Source organism: Vulpes lagopus, chromosome 10, assembly GCF_018345385.1.
Source record: "Vulpes lagopus strain Blue_001 chromosome 10, ASM1834538v1, whole genome shotgun sequence".
Classification (NCBI taxonomy): Eukaryota; Metazoa; Chordata; class Mammalia; order Carnivora; family Canidae; genus Vulpes; species Vulpes lagopus.
Window position 1 is genome coordinate 22573792 of NC_054833.1, and position 15081 is coordinate 22588872.

At 50.2% G+C, this 15081-nt stretch overlaps 1 protein-coding gene across 7 annotated transcripts in view; it reads left to right on the forward strand.

The window, feature by feature from the left end:
• SLC22A23 (solute carrier family 22 member 23) overlaps positions 1-15081 on the forward strand; it is a 163108-nt gene that overhangs the window by 38912 nt on the left and 109115 nt on the right. For 4 of the 7 annotated variants that reach the window (XM_041771626.1, XM_041771629.1, XM_041771623.1 and 1 more), the window contains exon 3: positions 2837-2991. In XM_041771626.1, the coding sequence (XP_041627560.1) occupies positions 2837-2991 (155 nt within the window). Of the gene's footprint in view, positions 1-2836; positions 2992-4881; positions 6536-6560; positions 7255-12523; positions 12593-15081 lie in introns of those variants that run through there. The other 3 variants (XM_041771625.1, XM_041771627.1, XM_041771628.1) reach the window with 3 other exon arrangements.

Consider the following 15081-nt stretch of genomic DNA (forward strand, 5'->3'; position numbering starts at 1 on the left):
ACGAATTAACACACACTCGGTGGCTTAAGTTAATGAACTTGCAGTTGTGCAGTTCACACTAGGCTAGAGTCAAGGTGCGGGCAGGGTGGTCTTTCTGGAGGCTTCAGGAAGGGATCCTTTCCTGTGCTATTTCCAGCTTCCAGCAACCGCCCGTATTCCTTGGCTCGCAGCCCCTCTCCTAGCCTCAAAGCCAGCAGTGGCATTTGGGTCCTGCTCACACCGCCTCTCTCTGCTCCCTGAAGTCAGAAGAGGGTCTCCAGGTACTGGAGATTGGATCCACCTGAATCATCACCTGGTCTCAGGGTCTTTAACCTTAATCGCATCTGCAGAGCCCCCTTTGCCCATAAAAGGTGACATACTCCCAGGTTCTGAGGAGTAGGACGTGGACAACCCTGAGGGCCACTACTCCACCCACTTTAGATCCAAGCTCTGTGTTACGGGTTTAGGAGTGTGGTTTTGTCAGTCATCTCCGAGGGCATTCTGCTCTGGAGGAAGCCAGTTCGCACTAAAACTCCGATGATCATCACACTGGTTGAACACTTGCTACATCACCTGCACATATTCACACCTGCCAACAACCCCGCTCGGCCAGCATTAGCCGGTCCTCCTCCAAAGAAGACTCCAGGCTCACCTGAACAAGCATACTCTTTCCCAAGAGCTTGCGTTCGAGACCAAGGTGTCCGCTCTTAAGTGGTGAGCCTGTATTCAAGACTGCGCTGGCTGCTTTTATTTTTTTTATTTTATTTTTTTAATTTTTATTTATTTATGATAGTCGCAGAGAGAGAGAGAGAGAGAGAGGCAGAGACACAGGCAGAGGGAGAAGCAGGCTCCATGCACTGGGAGCCCGATGTGGGATTTGATCCCGGGTCTCCAGGATCGCACCCTTGGCCAAAGGCAGGAGCCAAACCGCTGTGCCACCCAGGGATCCCCGCTGGCTGCTTTTAAAGGTCACATCTGCCCCATAGGGACTAAAAATAATTTTTACTTACTGATCTTAGCAGCCATTTGGGAGGGAGAGATTTAGAATAGTTTCTTCGAGTTAAAAATAAAAAATCAAGGATCTTTTCTAAAGTAGCAGAACAGGGCAAACCCTGCTTGGTGGGCATCCAAACTGTAGAGATGTAAGAAGGAATCATGCGAGCTAGACATTTAACCGTTTGCTCTGTGGCAGGCATCGTGCCCACATCCATCATCTCCCGTAGTGATCTCAGTAATGCTGTGAAGTCAGACAGTTATCCCCATTTTACAGATGAGGAATGGGAAATAACTGAGAAGTTAGATCTCATCTTTGCTTCTCCTCATTTCACGAGGCCAGCCAAGCCATATCCTAAATTTATTTCTTTATAAATTTTATAAATTTTTTTAAATTGATTTCTTTAAGTGAATTGGGTTCGGATGAAACTACCTATAGGGTCCTAAGTGACCAGGGCTTAATGGCCCCAGCACCAGTCAGGAGAAGCAGTGCCTAGTGAAAGCACAGATGAGAGTGGATTCGCATTGGCGTTGAGTTCATAGTCCTGGCCTCATTACATTAAACCAGCGTGACTAAGAATTTATGAAAGAAATTGTGCTCTGCAGTTTCCTCCCCCAAATTTTCTTGAAATTGCATCCATTCCTTTCACAGGACACAGAGATGCGTTACTAATTGCTTTTTTCTTAACAGCTTTATTGAGAGAGAATTCACATACCCTAAAGCTCACCCATTTCAAGCATGTAATTCAGTGAGTTTTAGTCTATTTACAGAGTCGTACGACCATCACCACACTCTACGTTTATAATATTTCCATCACCTGAAACGGAAGTCTCTCGTTCGCTTCCAGGCATTCTCTATTCTTATTCTCAGCCCTAGGCCACGAATCTACTTTCTGTTTTTGTCACGAGAATGTCACAAGGATGTCTGGGCCACTCTGAGCCATTGAGCTGCTCTGTAGGCATTTGGGGTACCAGGTGCAGAGGTTTTTCCCTTGGCAGAGAGTCCCCTGTTCCCATTTTTCTGTGAGCTATCCTTCCAGTTCAAACTGAATTTGTAATGTTAATTTGTGTGATGGAGAGTTGGGGTTGGTTTTTTTTTTGTTTGTTTTTTCCCTACTGAGTTGATGAAGCAAGAGATGACAAGATACCTCTGGAAGGATGGAGAACTAGTGACACCCCCTGCCCTGGGACCCCCCCCTTCTGTCCTGCCTGCCACACTCGAAGCGCATCGCCCCCTAACCATCACCAGTCTTGCACCAGCCCCTCTGTAACCCCCGCCAACCTAGCATGCGCGCTGCCCTTTCCAGAAACACAGTAGGCCGGGTCCTTTCCAACCCCGTGGCTACCTGCCGGGGCGGGGCAGGGGTGGGGGCTTCACTTTGAGGCCCATGCTCCTTAGTTATTGTTCAAACTCTCTGGGTTTAGTCTGCGATCCCTTAAAAAGTATTTCTCATCATGTAGTTGGAAGAGACCAGGAGCCATCAGGGCCCCGACTGACGGGCCGCACTGAGCTCAGGTAGGACTGGTTAGCGGCCCAGAGAAAGGACGCGAGGCGACTTGGCTCCCCGAGCTGACTCTGGAGCAGATTCCAAGGTCTGGGTGTGCCGAGGTCTGGGCTTGGGGAGCTGTTATGATGCTGTCACTCTTGCCTTGAATCACCCCCTTATCCACACTGTTTGACCTGTGCCCCCTTGAATGCAAAGCGAGGTTTTGGGGCTGAACCTGCTCCAAGGGCCCTTCCCGGGCTCCGCGTCGCTGGGCCTGGAGGCCGCAGAGCCTGCTGGGCTGCTCGTCCCGCGGGGTGGGCGCCGGGGCGAGCGTCTCCGCGGCGACCACCCCTAACTGTCGCCCTCTCCGTGTGCAGGGTCGGCCGGCGGCCTGTGCTGCTCTTCTCCATCATCTTCATTCTGATCTTTGGACTCACCGTGGCCCTGTCCGTGAACGTGACCATGTTCAGCACCCTCAGGTTCTTCGAAGGGTTCTGTCTGGCTGGAATAATCCTCACCTTGTACGCACTACGTAAGTCGGAGCCCCCCTGCAGGACGCTCCGGGCCGGAGGTCACGGGAGGGGCCGCGGGCTTTGGGAGGCGCCAGCTCCAGGGGCCCCGGGGCGCCACCCGCACCCCGGCCCAGGTGCAGCCTCTGCGTTCCCCGGGGTGCTCGGTGCTCCCCCCACTCCGCGCTTCCAGGCCCGGCTGCTGCGGCCTGGCCCAGCTCGGGGTCCACCGCTCCCACGGGTTGTCCTGTTTCCTTTGCCTGCGGTCACGCCGAGTCGAGTCCACGCTGGCTGCACTCACGTGCCACCTGCTGCGCTCTGCGCGGGAGCCTCTGCCCCGTTCCCGGAGAGCAGCGGGCAGCCTGCGTTAGCATCTGCCCTTTTTAGGGGAAAGAGAAGTTTCCTCCACTGATCGAACGTGTCTGTTGGCTGTATTAATGCCCTCATCAGGTGTGCTTGTATCTCATTTCCTGGTCGTTGGTGTTGACCAAAATAGCCACAAACCCACAGTGAAGACAGAGGTTTTAGGCTCTGATGTTTTACTGATTTTTCTGGGTTTTTTTATTTGTTTTTTTGGGGTTTTTTTTTTTCTAGATTTTTAAAAACCTATTTATTCATGAGAGAAGTTTTAGGCACTGAAGTTTTACTTATTTTCTGTTTATTTTTATTTTTTTATTTTTTTAGATTTTTTTTTAAACTCTATTTATTCATGAGAGATGCAGAGAGGGAGGCAGACACCCAGGCAGAGGGAGAAGCAGGCTCCATGCAATGAGCCCCAAGAGGGACTCGATCCCAGGACCCTGGGGTCACGCCCTGAGCCGAAGGTAGACACTCAACCATTGAGCCACCCAGCGTCCCTTAATTTCTGGTTTTATACTTTTTCACTACTGGGTGGAAATGTCTGTTAGGAATAACATAAAATGATTTATAATGTATTTTGCCTGCTTCTTCCTCTTTGACAACAGGGGTAGGAGTCACACACGGAGACAGTGCCCAGTCGCTCTGATTCTCAGACATGTGCCTGTTTGAGACTCAGAATCAATTTATAACATCGTTTCAGAGTCACAAAGCAGGAATGAGCTTGGGAAGGTGACAGATGTGTCCTTCCACATCTACAATTGGGGGTTGTGTCTTCTTCTTCCAACCTGGAACCGAATCGTACTTTCTTATAAATCACCATTTCCACTTTACTAGTGTTTATTTGAGGACCCTTGTGTCCAGCAGGGAGGGATTCCTGAGGATTATGTGAGTTCAAGGTCATCGGGTCCGGGTGATGGCTGTTTGCAGGCTTTGTTTCTCTGAACAAACAACACGGGCAGCGAGCTTGAAGGTCCCCAATGCCAGTGCCATTATTTGGCCTTGCCCTGTGTCCATGCGTGCAGAGGAGCAGCTTCCATGCTCTTTTCTGGAGGAGAGCTGACTTGCCCCACACATGTGCAAGGCCTGATGGGTTTGCCCCTCAGGCAGCTGTCCTCACGAGGCTCCTGGTTCCCACAGGATGGCAGGGGGCCAGCACATCCTTGCAGATGCCACTCGTGGAGATGGCTCTGCACATTGAATGAGTAGAAGAGCTGCGCTCAGGAATGTAGCAGGAGCATTACCTCCTTGTCACCAGCTCGGTGCTTCTCAGACTCAGGGTGTTGACGGAAAACTGCCTCAGAGCAGTCCTGCCTTGCATGCCAGCCGCTAGCGGTTGGCCACGGCTGCCAGAGAATGCAGAGAACACTAAGGAGGATGCTTCAGGGCTCCCTGGGAGAGGGCACCCAGAGTCCTTGGCCGTGTCTGCTCTGCGTAAAGGAGGGGGGTGATGGCACTTGCCACCTCTGCAACTCTCCCTGAATTAAGCCAGAGCTGGAGAGAATTGCCCCTCGCCTGTATTGTTCTAGCCTCACGTAGGGCTGTTTCGCTGGCAGGTGTTGTGACATCATGCCATCGGCCCCGTGAAACCCCTTGCTGGGTTGACTGCGGAAAACGAAGCTACAGATGTGTTTTCACGGGATTGCACAGCGAGTGCTTTATCCTAGAGCGTTCTCTGTCAAAGAGTGTGCTTATCCTCGGAAGGTGCTTTGCTCTGCTCCCGTGTGCACAGAATCACAGAACCTGGTCCTCTGCAAACGTTACTGCAAACTAAACACTTTAGACTTTGCAGGTCTCCGTAGCAGCCCTGGACTCCGCCGCCATATGGCAAAAGCAACCATAAGTCATACCTAAATGAACAGGCGTGGCTGTGTGCCAATAAAACTTTACTTAACCGAAACAGAAAGTGGGCCTGGTTTGACCTGTGAGCCATAATATTTCAGCCACTGAAAGGAGTGAGTCTCTGTCCTTCACTGGCCTCTAGGAAGCTCAAGAGCTTAGAATTTAATCCAGGCATGTGTGTGATGAGCCTGATGAGCTGAGCTTTAAATTCAGGCTTCTCTCCTAATTTCACCTGAACTTTCCTCCTTTCATTTTTCCTTTGTCCCATTTTCCTGTTTCCATAATGCAAGGGCTACTCTATCCCCCGTGTGTGTGCAAGGAGCCTTACGTTTCTTTCTGAAATAGACTAGGGCATAAATAAATAATTATGTTTTCTTAAGTTGGGGTTACCAGTCAACCATCGTGACCACCATCACGGCAACGAGGATTCCCGGGTACCAACCAGCAACCCACGGCCTGAGCGGATGCAGTATGTGATAGAGCAAAGTTAGAATAAAGCGAGAGGGAGCCAGTGAGGACTCGGGGTTCACTGAGGGGATACTGAAGCTCAAGTGTAAATTAGGGAGAGGTTGGCCAATGGCAGGAGAGCTGAGACTGGCAAGGGCAATCGAAACTGGAAATGAAGTCGTAGCGGGCACTGTGATTCGGGCAGGGTGCGGGGCGTGCTGGGCGAGAGGAGCCCACCTCTCTGGCAGCTTTAGGCAAAGACAGAGGCTGGTGCTGAGAAGCGAAGAGGCCGGCTCCCGGCCTAGGGCGCAGGCTGGGTCTGGATTTCCAAACTAGCGTGCACGCTGATGTTCCATACGCGGGTAGTATATGCGCTTAGTTAGAGCTCGGGAACTGGTTTGGCTTAAAGGAAATTACTGAGAACCCCGGTCACGGAGTCCAAGTATTTATTGACTCTAAAGAAAAGTTTTTTAAATTGGGGGCATTGATTATTTGGAAAATACATTTTTAATGGTCCTGCCGTTCCCCAACCCCTTCAACCATAAGGTTTTTTTGTTGCTGCTGTTGTTTTAATCTCACTTAATGCATCTGCTGGAAAGGCCTGTGTTTTCTCAGGAGAGAACTGAGTATCCTTCTTTAAGTCCTGCAGGTGCTTGGCAATGGAAGTAGGGGAAGTAATGATTTGTGCAGATTTTGTTTCTTGTGTAGCTTGCCGAGAGGGTGGACTCTTCGTCTTGCGAAATGCTGCTGACTTGTGAAAGTTTTCAGCTTTATGTGCAAGGCTGCCGGAGGGTTTTTTTTTTTTTTTTTCCTGCTTTGGAATTTTTCTAAGGTACATTGCAGTTAGATACGCTCTCCTTTAAACTTTTGTCTCCTTGGAGTCATCAAAGGGAGACATGGTCGTGTAATTAGGACATAAAATAGAGATTATTGGCATCTTCCCCAGGAGCCTTTACATGGGAGCAGGGTGCACACCGGCGTGAACAAGAAGAACCCGTGAAGGCGGATGGCGTGGTGTAGGGATGCCGTCGTGCTTCCCATCTGCCCGCGAGGCCGTCGGGAGACACCGAAATAATTAAACACACTCAGGCTACATCAGTGGCTTAATTGCATCCGTTTACCTTGGGACTAGGGGAAAAAAAAGTGGGGGAGAAAATGTTGACTCTGCTGGGCAAAAGGTGGGGAACCACAGGCGGAGAAAAGAAGCAGTGGGTCATGTCTCCTTATTTGTTTATGAAAAGGAAGCCTTATCAGCCACTAAAGAAATAGTCGCTTTTCGGTACAGGCTGACACGATACCTAACATCAGAGGGTATGTTCTTCTTCAAAAGAAGCACATGAGAGATTGTTGCCTTTTAAGTTAACTTGATGTTAGATGTACTAAGTCCTATGGGAGACCGATTTTTCCAATATAAATACTTTTTCTAGTTTCTCTCTTCATTTGATCTATCTTCCCCCTTCCCCATCATTGACAACCTCCCCTAGTCACTGCCCCCCTCTCCACTGCCACCCAAATTTGAAATAATGGACTCTGATCTACTTTTTGCTGGGGGCAGAGACCATATCTTAATTTGGGCAAATGAACAACCACTTCTTTTTTTTTTTTTTAAGAGAATTTTTTTTTAATTTTTATTTATTTATGATAGTCACACAGATAGAGAGAGAGAGGCAGAGACACAGGCAGAGGGAGAAGCAGGCTCCATGCACTGGGAGCCCGACGTGGGATTCAATCCCAGGTCTCCAGGATCGCGCCCTGGGCCAAAGGCAGGCACTAAACCGCTGCGCCACCCAGGGATCCCAACAATCACTTCTTTAATTTTGTTTTGGGACCCAACAACAGTGAACAACTGTTGTTGTTGTTGTTGTTTTTTAAACTTCTCTCAAAGCTTCATGTTCTCATTATAATGACCCTCCTTAAGCCCCCACTGGCTTCACTGGATGAATTTTCACACATAATCAAGCAGTGACCAGAAATGTCACCGATGACTAAGTCACTGAGTATTTTGCAAAATCAGAAGCCAAGTCTAATTGGCAACGAGACTCAGGAAGGTCTTGAGTTTGCTCTGGGCGGGGTGATGTTCTATGCCCCGCACGACACTGATGGCTTTAGCCTCTCACCCAAGTGGTTGAGTAATTCCTAATGTGCTGATGCAGGGTGACTCTTCCTCACTACTGCACGTATTTCTATGACTTGAAGTCTTTCTGAACTATTACTCCTCAGAACATATTTCCATCAACTGGGTTGTTAAGCATCAATGCCATGCTGTACAGTAAAAAAAAAAAAAAAAAAAGGACTGAACCAGAACTCTTCACATAGCGAGCAGCTGAGCTATGGAATGAATAGAATGGTGATTACCACCGTCAAGTACTAGTGGCTTCCAGTGGCTTCTGGTTCACTTCTTCTGAGGAATAAATATTTGCACTGCATTTGGGTGAAGGGACAGTTTTGCACAGAATGCGTGCTTGGCCTTCGTCTTTCCTCTCTCAGTCCTCCCCGTCTTCAGATTCCTGAGCCCTCCCCAGAGCAGCATGACGGAGCCAGAACCCCGTTCTTCTGGTGGGACCGGCTCTACTGACATGGCTTTTTTTCAACCAAGGAAATGAGTCAGAGTTTACCAAAAGCCTTTGACAAAGCCTCTTTTTTTTTTTTTTTTTTTTTTTTTTAAGATTCTATTTATTTACTCTTGGGAGACATAGAGAGGGAGGCAGAGACACAGGCAGAGGGAGAAGCAGGCTCTGTGTGGGGAGCCTGATGGCGGGTGTCGATCCCGGAACCCCGGGATCACGCCCTGGGCTGAAGGCAGATACTTAACCGCTGAGGACCCCCCACCCCCCGGCGTCAAGATGGAACATGGGGTCTCACTCAGAGGAAGAGTGAGGGGCACGGTGCCATCCTTGTAACCCATGCACCCCGTGTTCCTCCGTCCAGATGTTAGGGCAAGACAGCAGGTATACGTTGCCAACATGTATAAGTATGCTCAGAGCACTTTTTTTTTAATGTTTTAAATTTGCTGAAGATAATCCTGTCTCCAAATTGGAGGGAAAAACAACAGATACTTTGATATCTGGCATTTTGAAATGAGACTATTTGGATGCCTTTTCCACGTAGTGGAGGGTGTTACAAAAGCCATGCGCATCCTTCAGGACTGGGTTTTTCCCAGAATAGAATTTCAGTGGTGCTTCCTTTGAAACAAAGCAGTTCACCACACTAGCAGGAGAGGTAAAAAGATCTGGAAATCAGGAGATCTGAGCAACGGCGGACCATATGCCGTGGACCTACTCCACGTCAGTGACAAATTGCTTTATCTGAAAGCTTCTGTCTCCCTTGTCTCTTAAGTCAAGGCACATGGGCCTTCAAATTACATCCTATGGAGCTGTGAGATCCCTTCCTGGAACTGTTTGTGGGGAAGATGGATGGAAAGCAACAACAAAAACCCCCAATGGATCCTAAATGACAACATTTAATACTGCTGTAACAGTAAGGACAAAACCACATGGAAATCCACTGGTCTCTACTGCACCTTCTATGGCATTTTTATTTTTTTAAGATTTTATTCATTCATGAGAGACACAGAAAGAGGCAGAGGGAGAAGCAGGCTCCCTGCGGGGAGCCTGATGCGGGACTCGATCCCAGGACCCCGGGGTCATGCCCTGAGCCAAAGGCAGATGCTCAACTGCTGAGCCACCCAGGGGCCCCACTTATTTGGCTTTTGAGTTCTAAGCTTAACTTCAGCATTGGAGGGACATGAAACCAGGTGTACTCAGCCCTGAATCATGTGACTGTGCCATGCCAGATAAACTCTGCTTTAGATAGTTTATGTTTTGGGTTTTGGTGACGTTGATGGAAACACAAGACTGCTTTCTCCTTCACACATTCACTCGGGAGACATGCTAGGGCCTATTAGGTGCCAGGGGAGGAGAATGTCCTGAGCACTTACGGGGCACTGTCGGGTGCTGAGCACACAGAGGCACACATACTTCTTGCCCTCCAGGACACTCAGATGTTAGTGAGTAAAGATGCAGGGACAGGCCTGGTTGAAGGGAGAGTGTCAGAAGGCAGCCCCTGAGCTGTGAGCCTGGTGAGGTCAGGGAGAGTGGGTGTTTGCTATTTGCAGTGGGTGCTCAGAAGCCAAAGAGCCTAGTATATTCTGGGCCCCGTGCTTGGGGCAGAGGCTGGGACAGCGTGCAGAGGTCCTGTCCTCCACAACCCTGGGACAACACCAGGCTATCCAAGGGTCTCAAGCAAGACAGGCGAACTGTTGTGCGCCTTGGGGGATCACTCAGGCTGTGGCAGAGGAGAGCAGACCAAGGAGGAAGGCCAGGCTCAAGGCTGGGAGGCTGCTGCATGATGCAGGTGAGGGAGAAGAGCCTCACGACACCGTGGCCACAAGGAAGGAGAAATAAGGAGGCATGGCCACAGCCTAGCTGACCGAAGAACGGGGGTGGGGGGAGGGCAGGTGACCAGCTTGGACAGCTGGATGGATTCCCCTCCAACTGGAGGGCAAAGGGATGCAGCCCTGGCACTGATTCCAAATCCTGTAGATTTGGAAGCTCCTGACCACTGCCTTCCTCTGGCAGGCTTGGCGGGAGCAGATGACGGCTGCAGTTCAGATATGATGACTTGGTGGTGCCTTCAGGATATCCGAGGGCTGATTTAGCAAGTGGTTGGCTACTCAGAAGTTCAGGAGCAGGATCCGTGGGTCCTGAACATACAGGTAGCAGTCAAGGGCCGGGGAATAATAACTGACATCACCCAGGGACCGTGTAACACGAGGACTAAATGGGTGGAGGTAGAAGAACCAGTTGGGGAAGATGGGAGGCGATAGCCTGACTAGTCAGCGGAGAGTCCAAATAGGCTGGTACCTGGGGAGCTAGGGAAGGGCCTACAGGGTGGGACATGATGCAAGACCGGGCTTGGGAAACGCCCATTAGATGTAGCAATGACCGCCCGGTAGGTCGGAGGCGACTGGGCAAAGGCAAGCACCGCTCAATTTAGTGAGGAACCTAATCTAGTGACTCCAGTACAGGCTTCACTTTACATATTCTGCGCAGAATCCTGTCCTGCCCCCATGTCAAAAGAAAATGGCTTTTTTATTGTGGTTAAATGTATATAGCATACAATTTACCATTTTAGCCGTTGAGGGTCCCATTCAGTGGCTTAAGTACATCCTTGCTGTGCAAGAACACACCTTTTTAACAGTGGCAAATGTTCATTATAATTGGGTAGAAAAATTGAATCGGGGGGCAAATCTGTAATGACTATTCTTCCTTGAAGTCACCCAAAACAGTACATTTTCACGGCCCAACAACGGGGCCTTCTGAGCCACGGTGAATCAGAGATGCGGTCTTGCTCTCCCCGAGGTGTTTCGTGGCCCGCCCGGAAGGCCAGCTCGGAGGAGCGCACCCCAGCCTCTCAGCACCGACACACGTGTGCGCGAGCACGTGTCAGCAACGGAAAAGCTCCTGGGGGGGACCCCAGGGTGGGGGCGAGCCGTGCCCCCACTCACCCACTGTGGTCTTGGCCACAGGGGACCTCACAGCCCGATCCATTGTCTCACCCATGAAGGATCATGCACAGAAGGTGGATGTGATCACCACTGGCAAACCATGGTCCAGAGAAATGGGGGGCATGTTGCTTGGGTGTGAGCTTTTTTTTTTTTTTTAAGATTTTATTTATTCATGAGAGACACAGAAGACAGAGAGAGACAGAGACACAGGCAGAGGGAGATGCAAGCTTCATGTAGGGAGCCCAATGTGGGACTCGATCCCCTGACCCTGGGATCATGCCCTGAGCCAACGGCAGATGCTCCACTGCTGAGCCCCCAGGTGCCCCTAAACTTGTGACTTTTGAAAGTCTATCTGCCCTCCTCTATATCGGGACGATGGCAGCTCTTGTTCTTGATGTGATTGGTGTGAAAAACGTACGCACCCAGGACAGGGGTGAGTGGGGCATGAAGAGGAGCTTCACTTCGAAATGGCACAGGGTTTTCTGTTGTTCTTTTCAAATGACTCTTTGGGAGGAAAAGCTGTCCAGAGCCACCTTCCAGTCACTGGTCCAAGAGCGTGTAAGACCTGCCCTGTATTTGGGGTGAGATGATGGACGGCACCGTGTTTAATTTTGGTTTTGCTGCCCCGTCTGGAGAAGTGTTCCTTCCACAAGAGCTAGCCCCCCAGCCCAGCGTCCAGGCTCTCTTTTGGGTTGCGGGGACCCATTCAGCTCTTCTCCCTGGAGCCCCCCAAACCTGTGGCAGGTGGGCCCTCCCTTGGCCAGGTTTGCGGCTCCCGCTGGCCGTGACTGGATGTGGTGCTTCTCTGTGACATTGGACTCCCAGGGTCTCTGAGCATCATTAAAGCTGTGCCCTCGACCCTGAGAGAAACCAATCTCGGGGCATCCGAGGAGCCAGGAAGCATCACAGCTGGGTCTGGTGGCCCGAGGGGGACAGCTCAGAGGCCAGCTGTGGGGCTCCTCTGGGCCTCCTGCGTGGAACACGGTGCCCGGAGAGTCACGGGTCTCCCAACCGAGGCTGCTGTTCTGTTCAAGGTCCCTTCCTCCTACCCTGGGGCCTTTGATGATTCTTGGAGAAAGGGGTACTGTGTGTCCAACCAGAGCTGGCCTCGCCCGCCCTTCTTTGAAAGCTGAAAGGTGCCTGTGTCCCTCCCAACCTGTGCCTTTTGAAAGCCTCAGGGCTTGATCTTTTGTTTTGTGCAAGTTCTGGGAAAGGGCTCAGAACTCTCTGGAAACCTTTGTCAGAGTGGGGGCAGGGCAGGAATTAGGGCCCCTTCTTCCGCCCAGCCCACCACCCTTCTGCCATCGCAGCAGTTTTGCATAATAAAGAGAGGACGGTTGCAGATCCTGGTGTGACTTGGAATTTCTGACTATTCTTCCCTGACATCTCTGTCATTTGTCAAGCTGGCATTGCTGTCTGCACATATGAGGCCCTGGGCTGCAACCACAGAGGCTCCTGAGATGGAGCAGCAGGTGAGGGTACAAATGATTTGTCTTGTTGATATATATTATTGGCCTCTTTGTGGAGGGTGGCACCTGTGACTGCTTTTCCTTGGTATATGGGAGGTGGTGCCGGGAGGCCACCTGGCCCTCTGTCCCTGGTCACTGGCTCACTGTTTAGCTGGCCTCAATGCTTGAAGCATGATTTTGTCTGCTATCTCATGATACCTCACTTGGATGGATGGATGTATGGATGGACAGATGGACAGGTGGATGGATGGGTGGGTGGGTGAATGGATGGATGGGTGAATGGATGGATGGGTGGATGGATGATGGACGGACAGATGGACAGGTGGATGGATGGGTGGGTGGACGGATGGACGGATGGATGGGTGGATGGGTGGATGGATGGATGGATGGATGGACGGACAGATGGGTGGGTGGACAGATGGACGGATGGATGGGTGGGTGGATAGATGGGTGGATGGGTGAGTGGATGGTGGATGGATGGGTGGGTGGGTGGGTGGGTGGATGGGTCGATGGATGGATGGAGTGGAGGGTAGGTGAATGGATGGATGGGTGGATGGATGGACAGACAGATGGACAGGTGGATGGGTTGGTGGGTGAATGGATGGATGGGTGGGTGGGTAGAGAATCTCTCTTCTTTCCTTTTAGAAAGAATCACAGGCAGCCCTGACGAGCAAAGGTAAAACAGAATAGTTGAGGGAAACCTTGTGTGCTGACCTCCCTCCTCGTGTGCTCCAGCACATGCCTAGTGTGTATAGAGCACGGTGAGTAGGCCTCTGATGTGAAGGAATGAAAAGGAGAAACTGAAGAGTCATGACTATAGTTGTTTGGGGACAATCATAAGGTATTGAACGTTTTCTAATTTCAGATACTATGCCAAGTTACTCATTCATACACACACATACCCCTCCACACATATATTTTAAATTTCATAGCAACTGTATAAAGTAGAGCCTACTCATGGCCCCATTTTGCAGATAAGGAAACTGAAACCTCTAGTCCCTAGACCTTGTCTAGTTCACTAGGGGGTCCTTTAAGCAAGAGCTAATACTGGCCTTTACAATGCACACTGATGCTGTGCTAATGCAACATAAATCCTTCATTTCACCCACCCCACAAGTCTATGTGTGGGCACCATTACTTTCCCCATTTGACAAATGGAAACCTGACTTGTAGGTGAGGTAACCTGTCCAAGATCCTACACCAGAGTTAAAGGAACCAGAAGGGATCCCTGGTTTAGTGCCTGCCTTTGGCCCAGGGCGAATCCCACGTCGGGCTCCCAGTGCATGGAGCCTGCTTCTCCATCTGCCTATGTCTCTGCCTCTCTCTCTCTCTCTCTCTCTCTCTCTCTCTCTCTGTGGCTATCATAAATAAATTTTAAAAAATTAAAAAAAATTAAAATAAAGGAGCCAGAAGTGGAAGCCAGGTCTGTGTGGCTCCGGGGTCTGTGATCGTCGCTGTTGGGTTGTTTCCAACAGTCCTCTTTTTCTTCGTCTTAAAATATGTTATTATAAGCTTATTTAAATGTGTACAGAGTATCCCGTAAGGAGTTTGCGTTAGTGTCTATGACTTCTAACCAACTGTAACGTCAAAATGTTAACAACATCCAATTTGGAAGCCAATACAGTCCAAATTAATAGCAGTACTTTAATGTGATGGATGAAGGGCTTTCCATGAAACAGAATCACGGCTCGCCCTTGTTGGGTTAAATAGCGAAAGACCAAGCTTCAGATTCAATTCCGTATTTAATCTCCTTTGGCCTCTGGACTTGAAAAATTCCAGCGTACATGATGCCTCTCCACAGAATTTTGCTGTCTAAAGTGATGTTACCCGTTCTAAGGCTTTGCCGGCTCCCCCTGCTGCCCGATGCCTCACTCGCTCACACTGAAGGGGAGCCTCCTTGATGCTCTGCTAACCTGCCTCCTCCTCTTGAAGATAAAGGTAGATTCATCATTATTGAAACATTCATTAAATTGGTATTTAATCCATTTATGACTGGCATCGAGACTAGAAACCTTCACGCCTGCCTGTTCCTGGTACTCCAGTGCCGACGAAGTTGGCCTTCACAGAGACGGCAGGTGCAAAACTCACATCCTCTGCCTGACGCCAGGCCCCGCCGAGGTCCTTATGCCTGTCCCGTCGTACACGTGCGGCCACGCAGTTCTCCTGCCACTGTATGCAGACCACTTGCAGCCAGCGTTCATGCAGCCTTCGGGAGTGGACCTCTAGATGCGACGTGGGCTTGAGCATCTCAGGCCCACCCTGGGTTACAGGCAGCTCATCCGCATGAGCCAGGTTATACTTGATGTTAACATAGACTAACATTTTCACTGACAGTAGGACATAAAATTTAGAAATTCTTGTAGATTGCCAAGAATGCATCCACAGATGACCATGGTCTTCCCACCCCACTTCTGAAGTCGGTGTCCTCGAGGGTGGCCCCACCTGGGTGACCCACTCTCCCTGGTCCTCTCTCCTCCTGCTCCCTTTCCCAC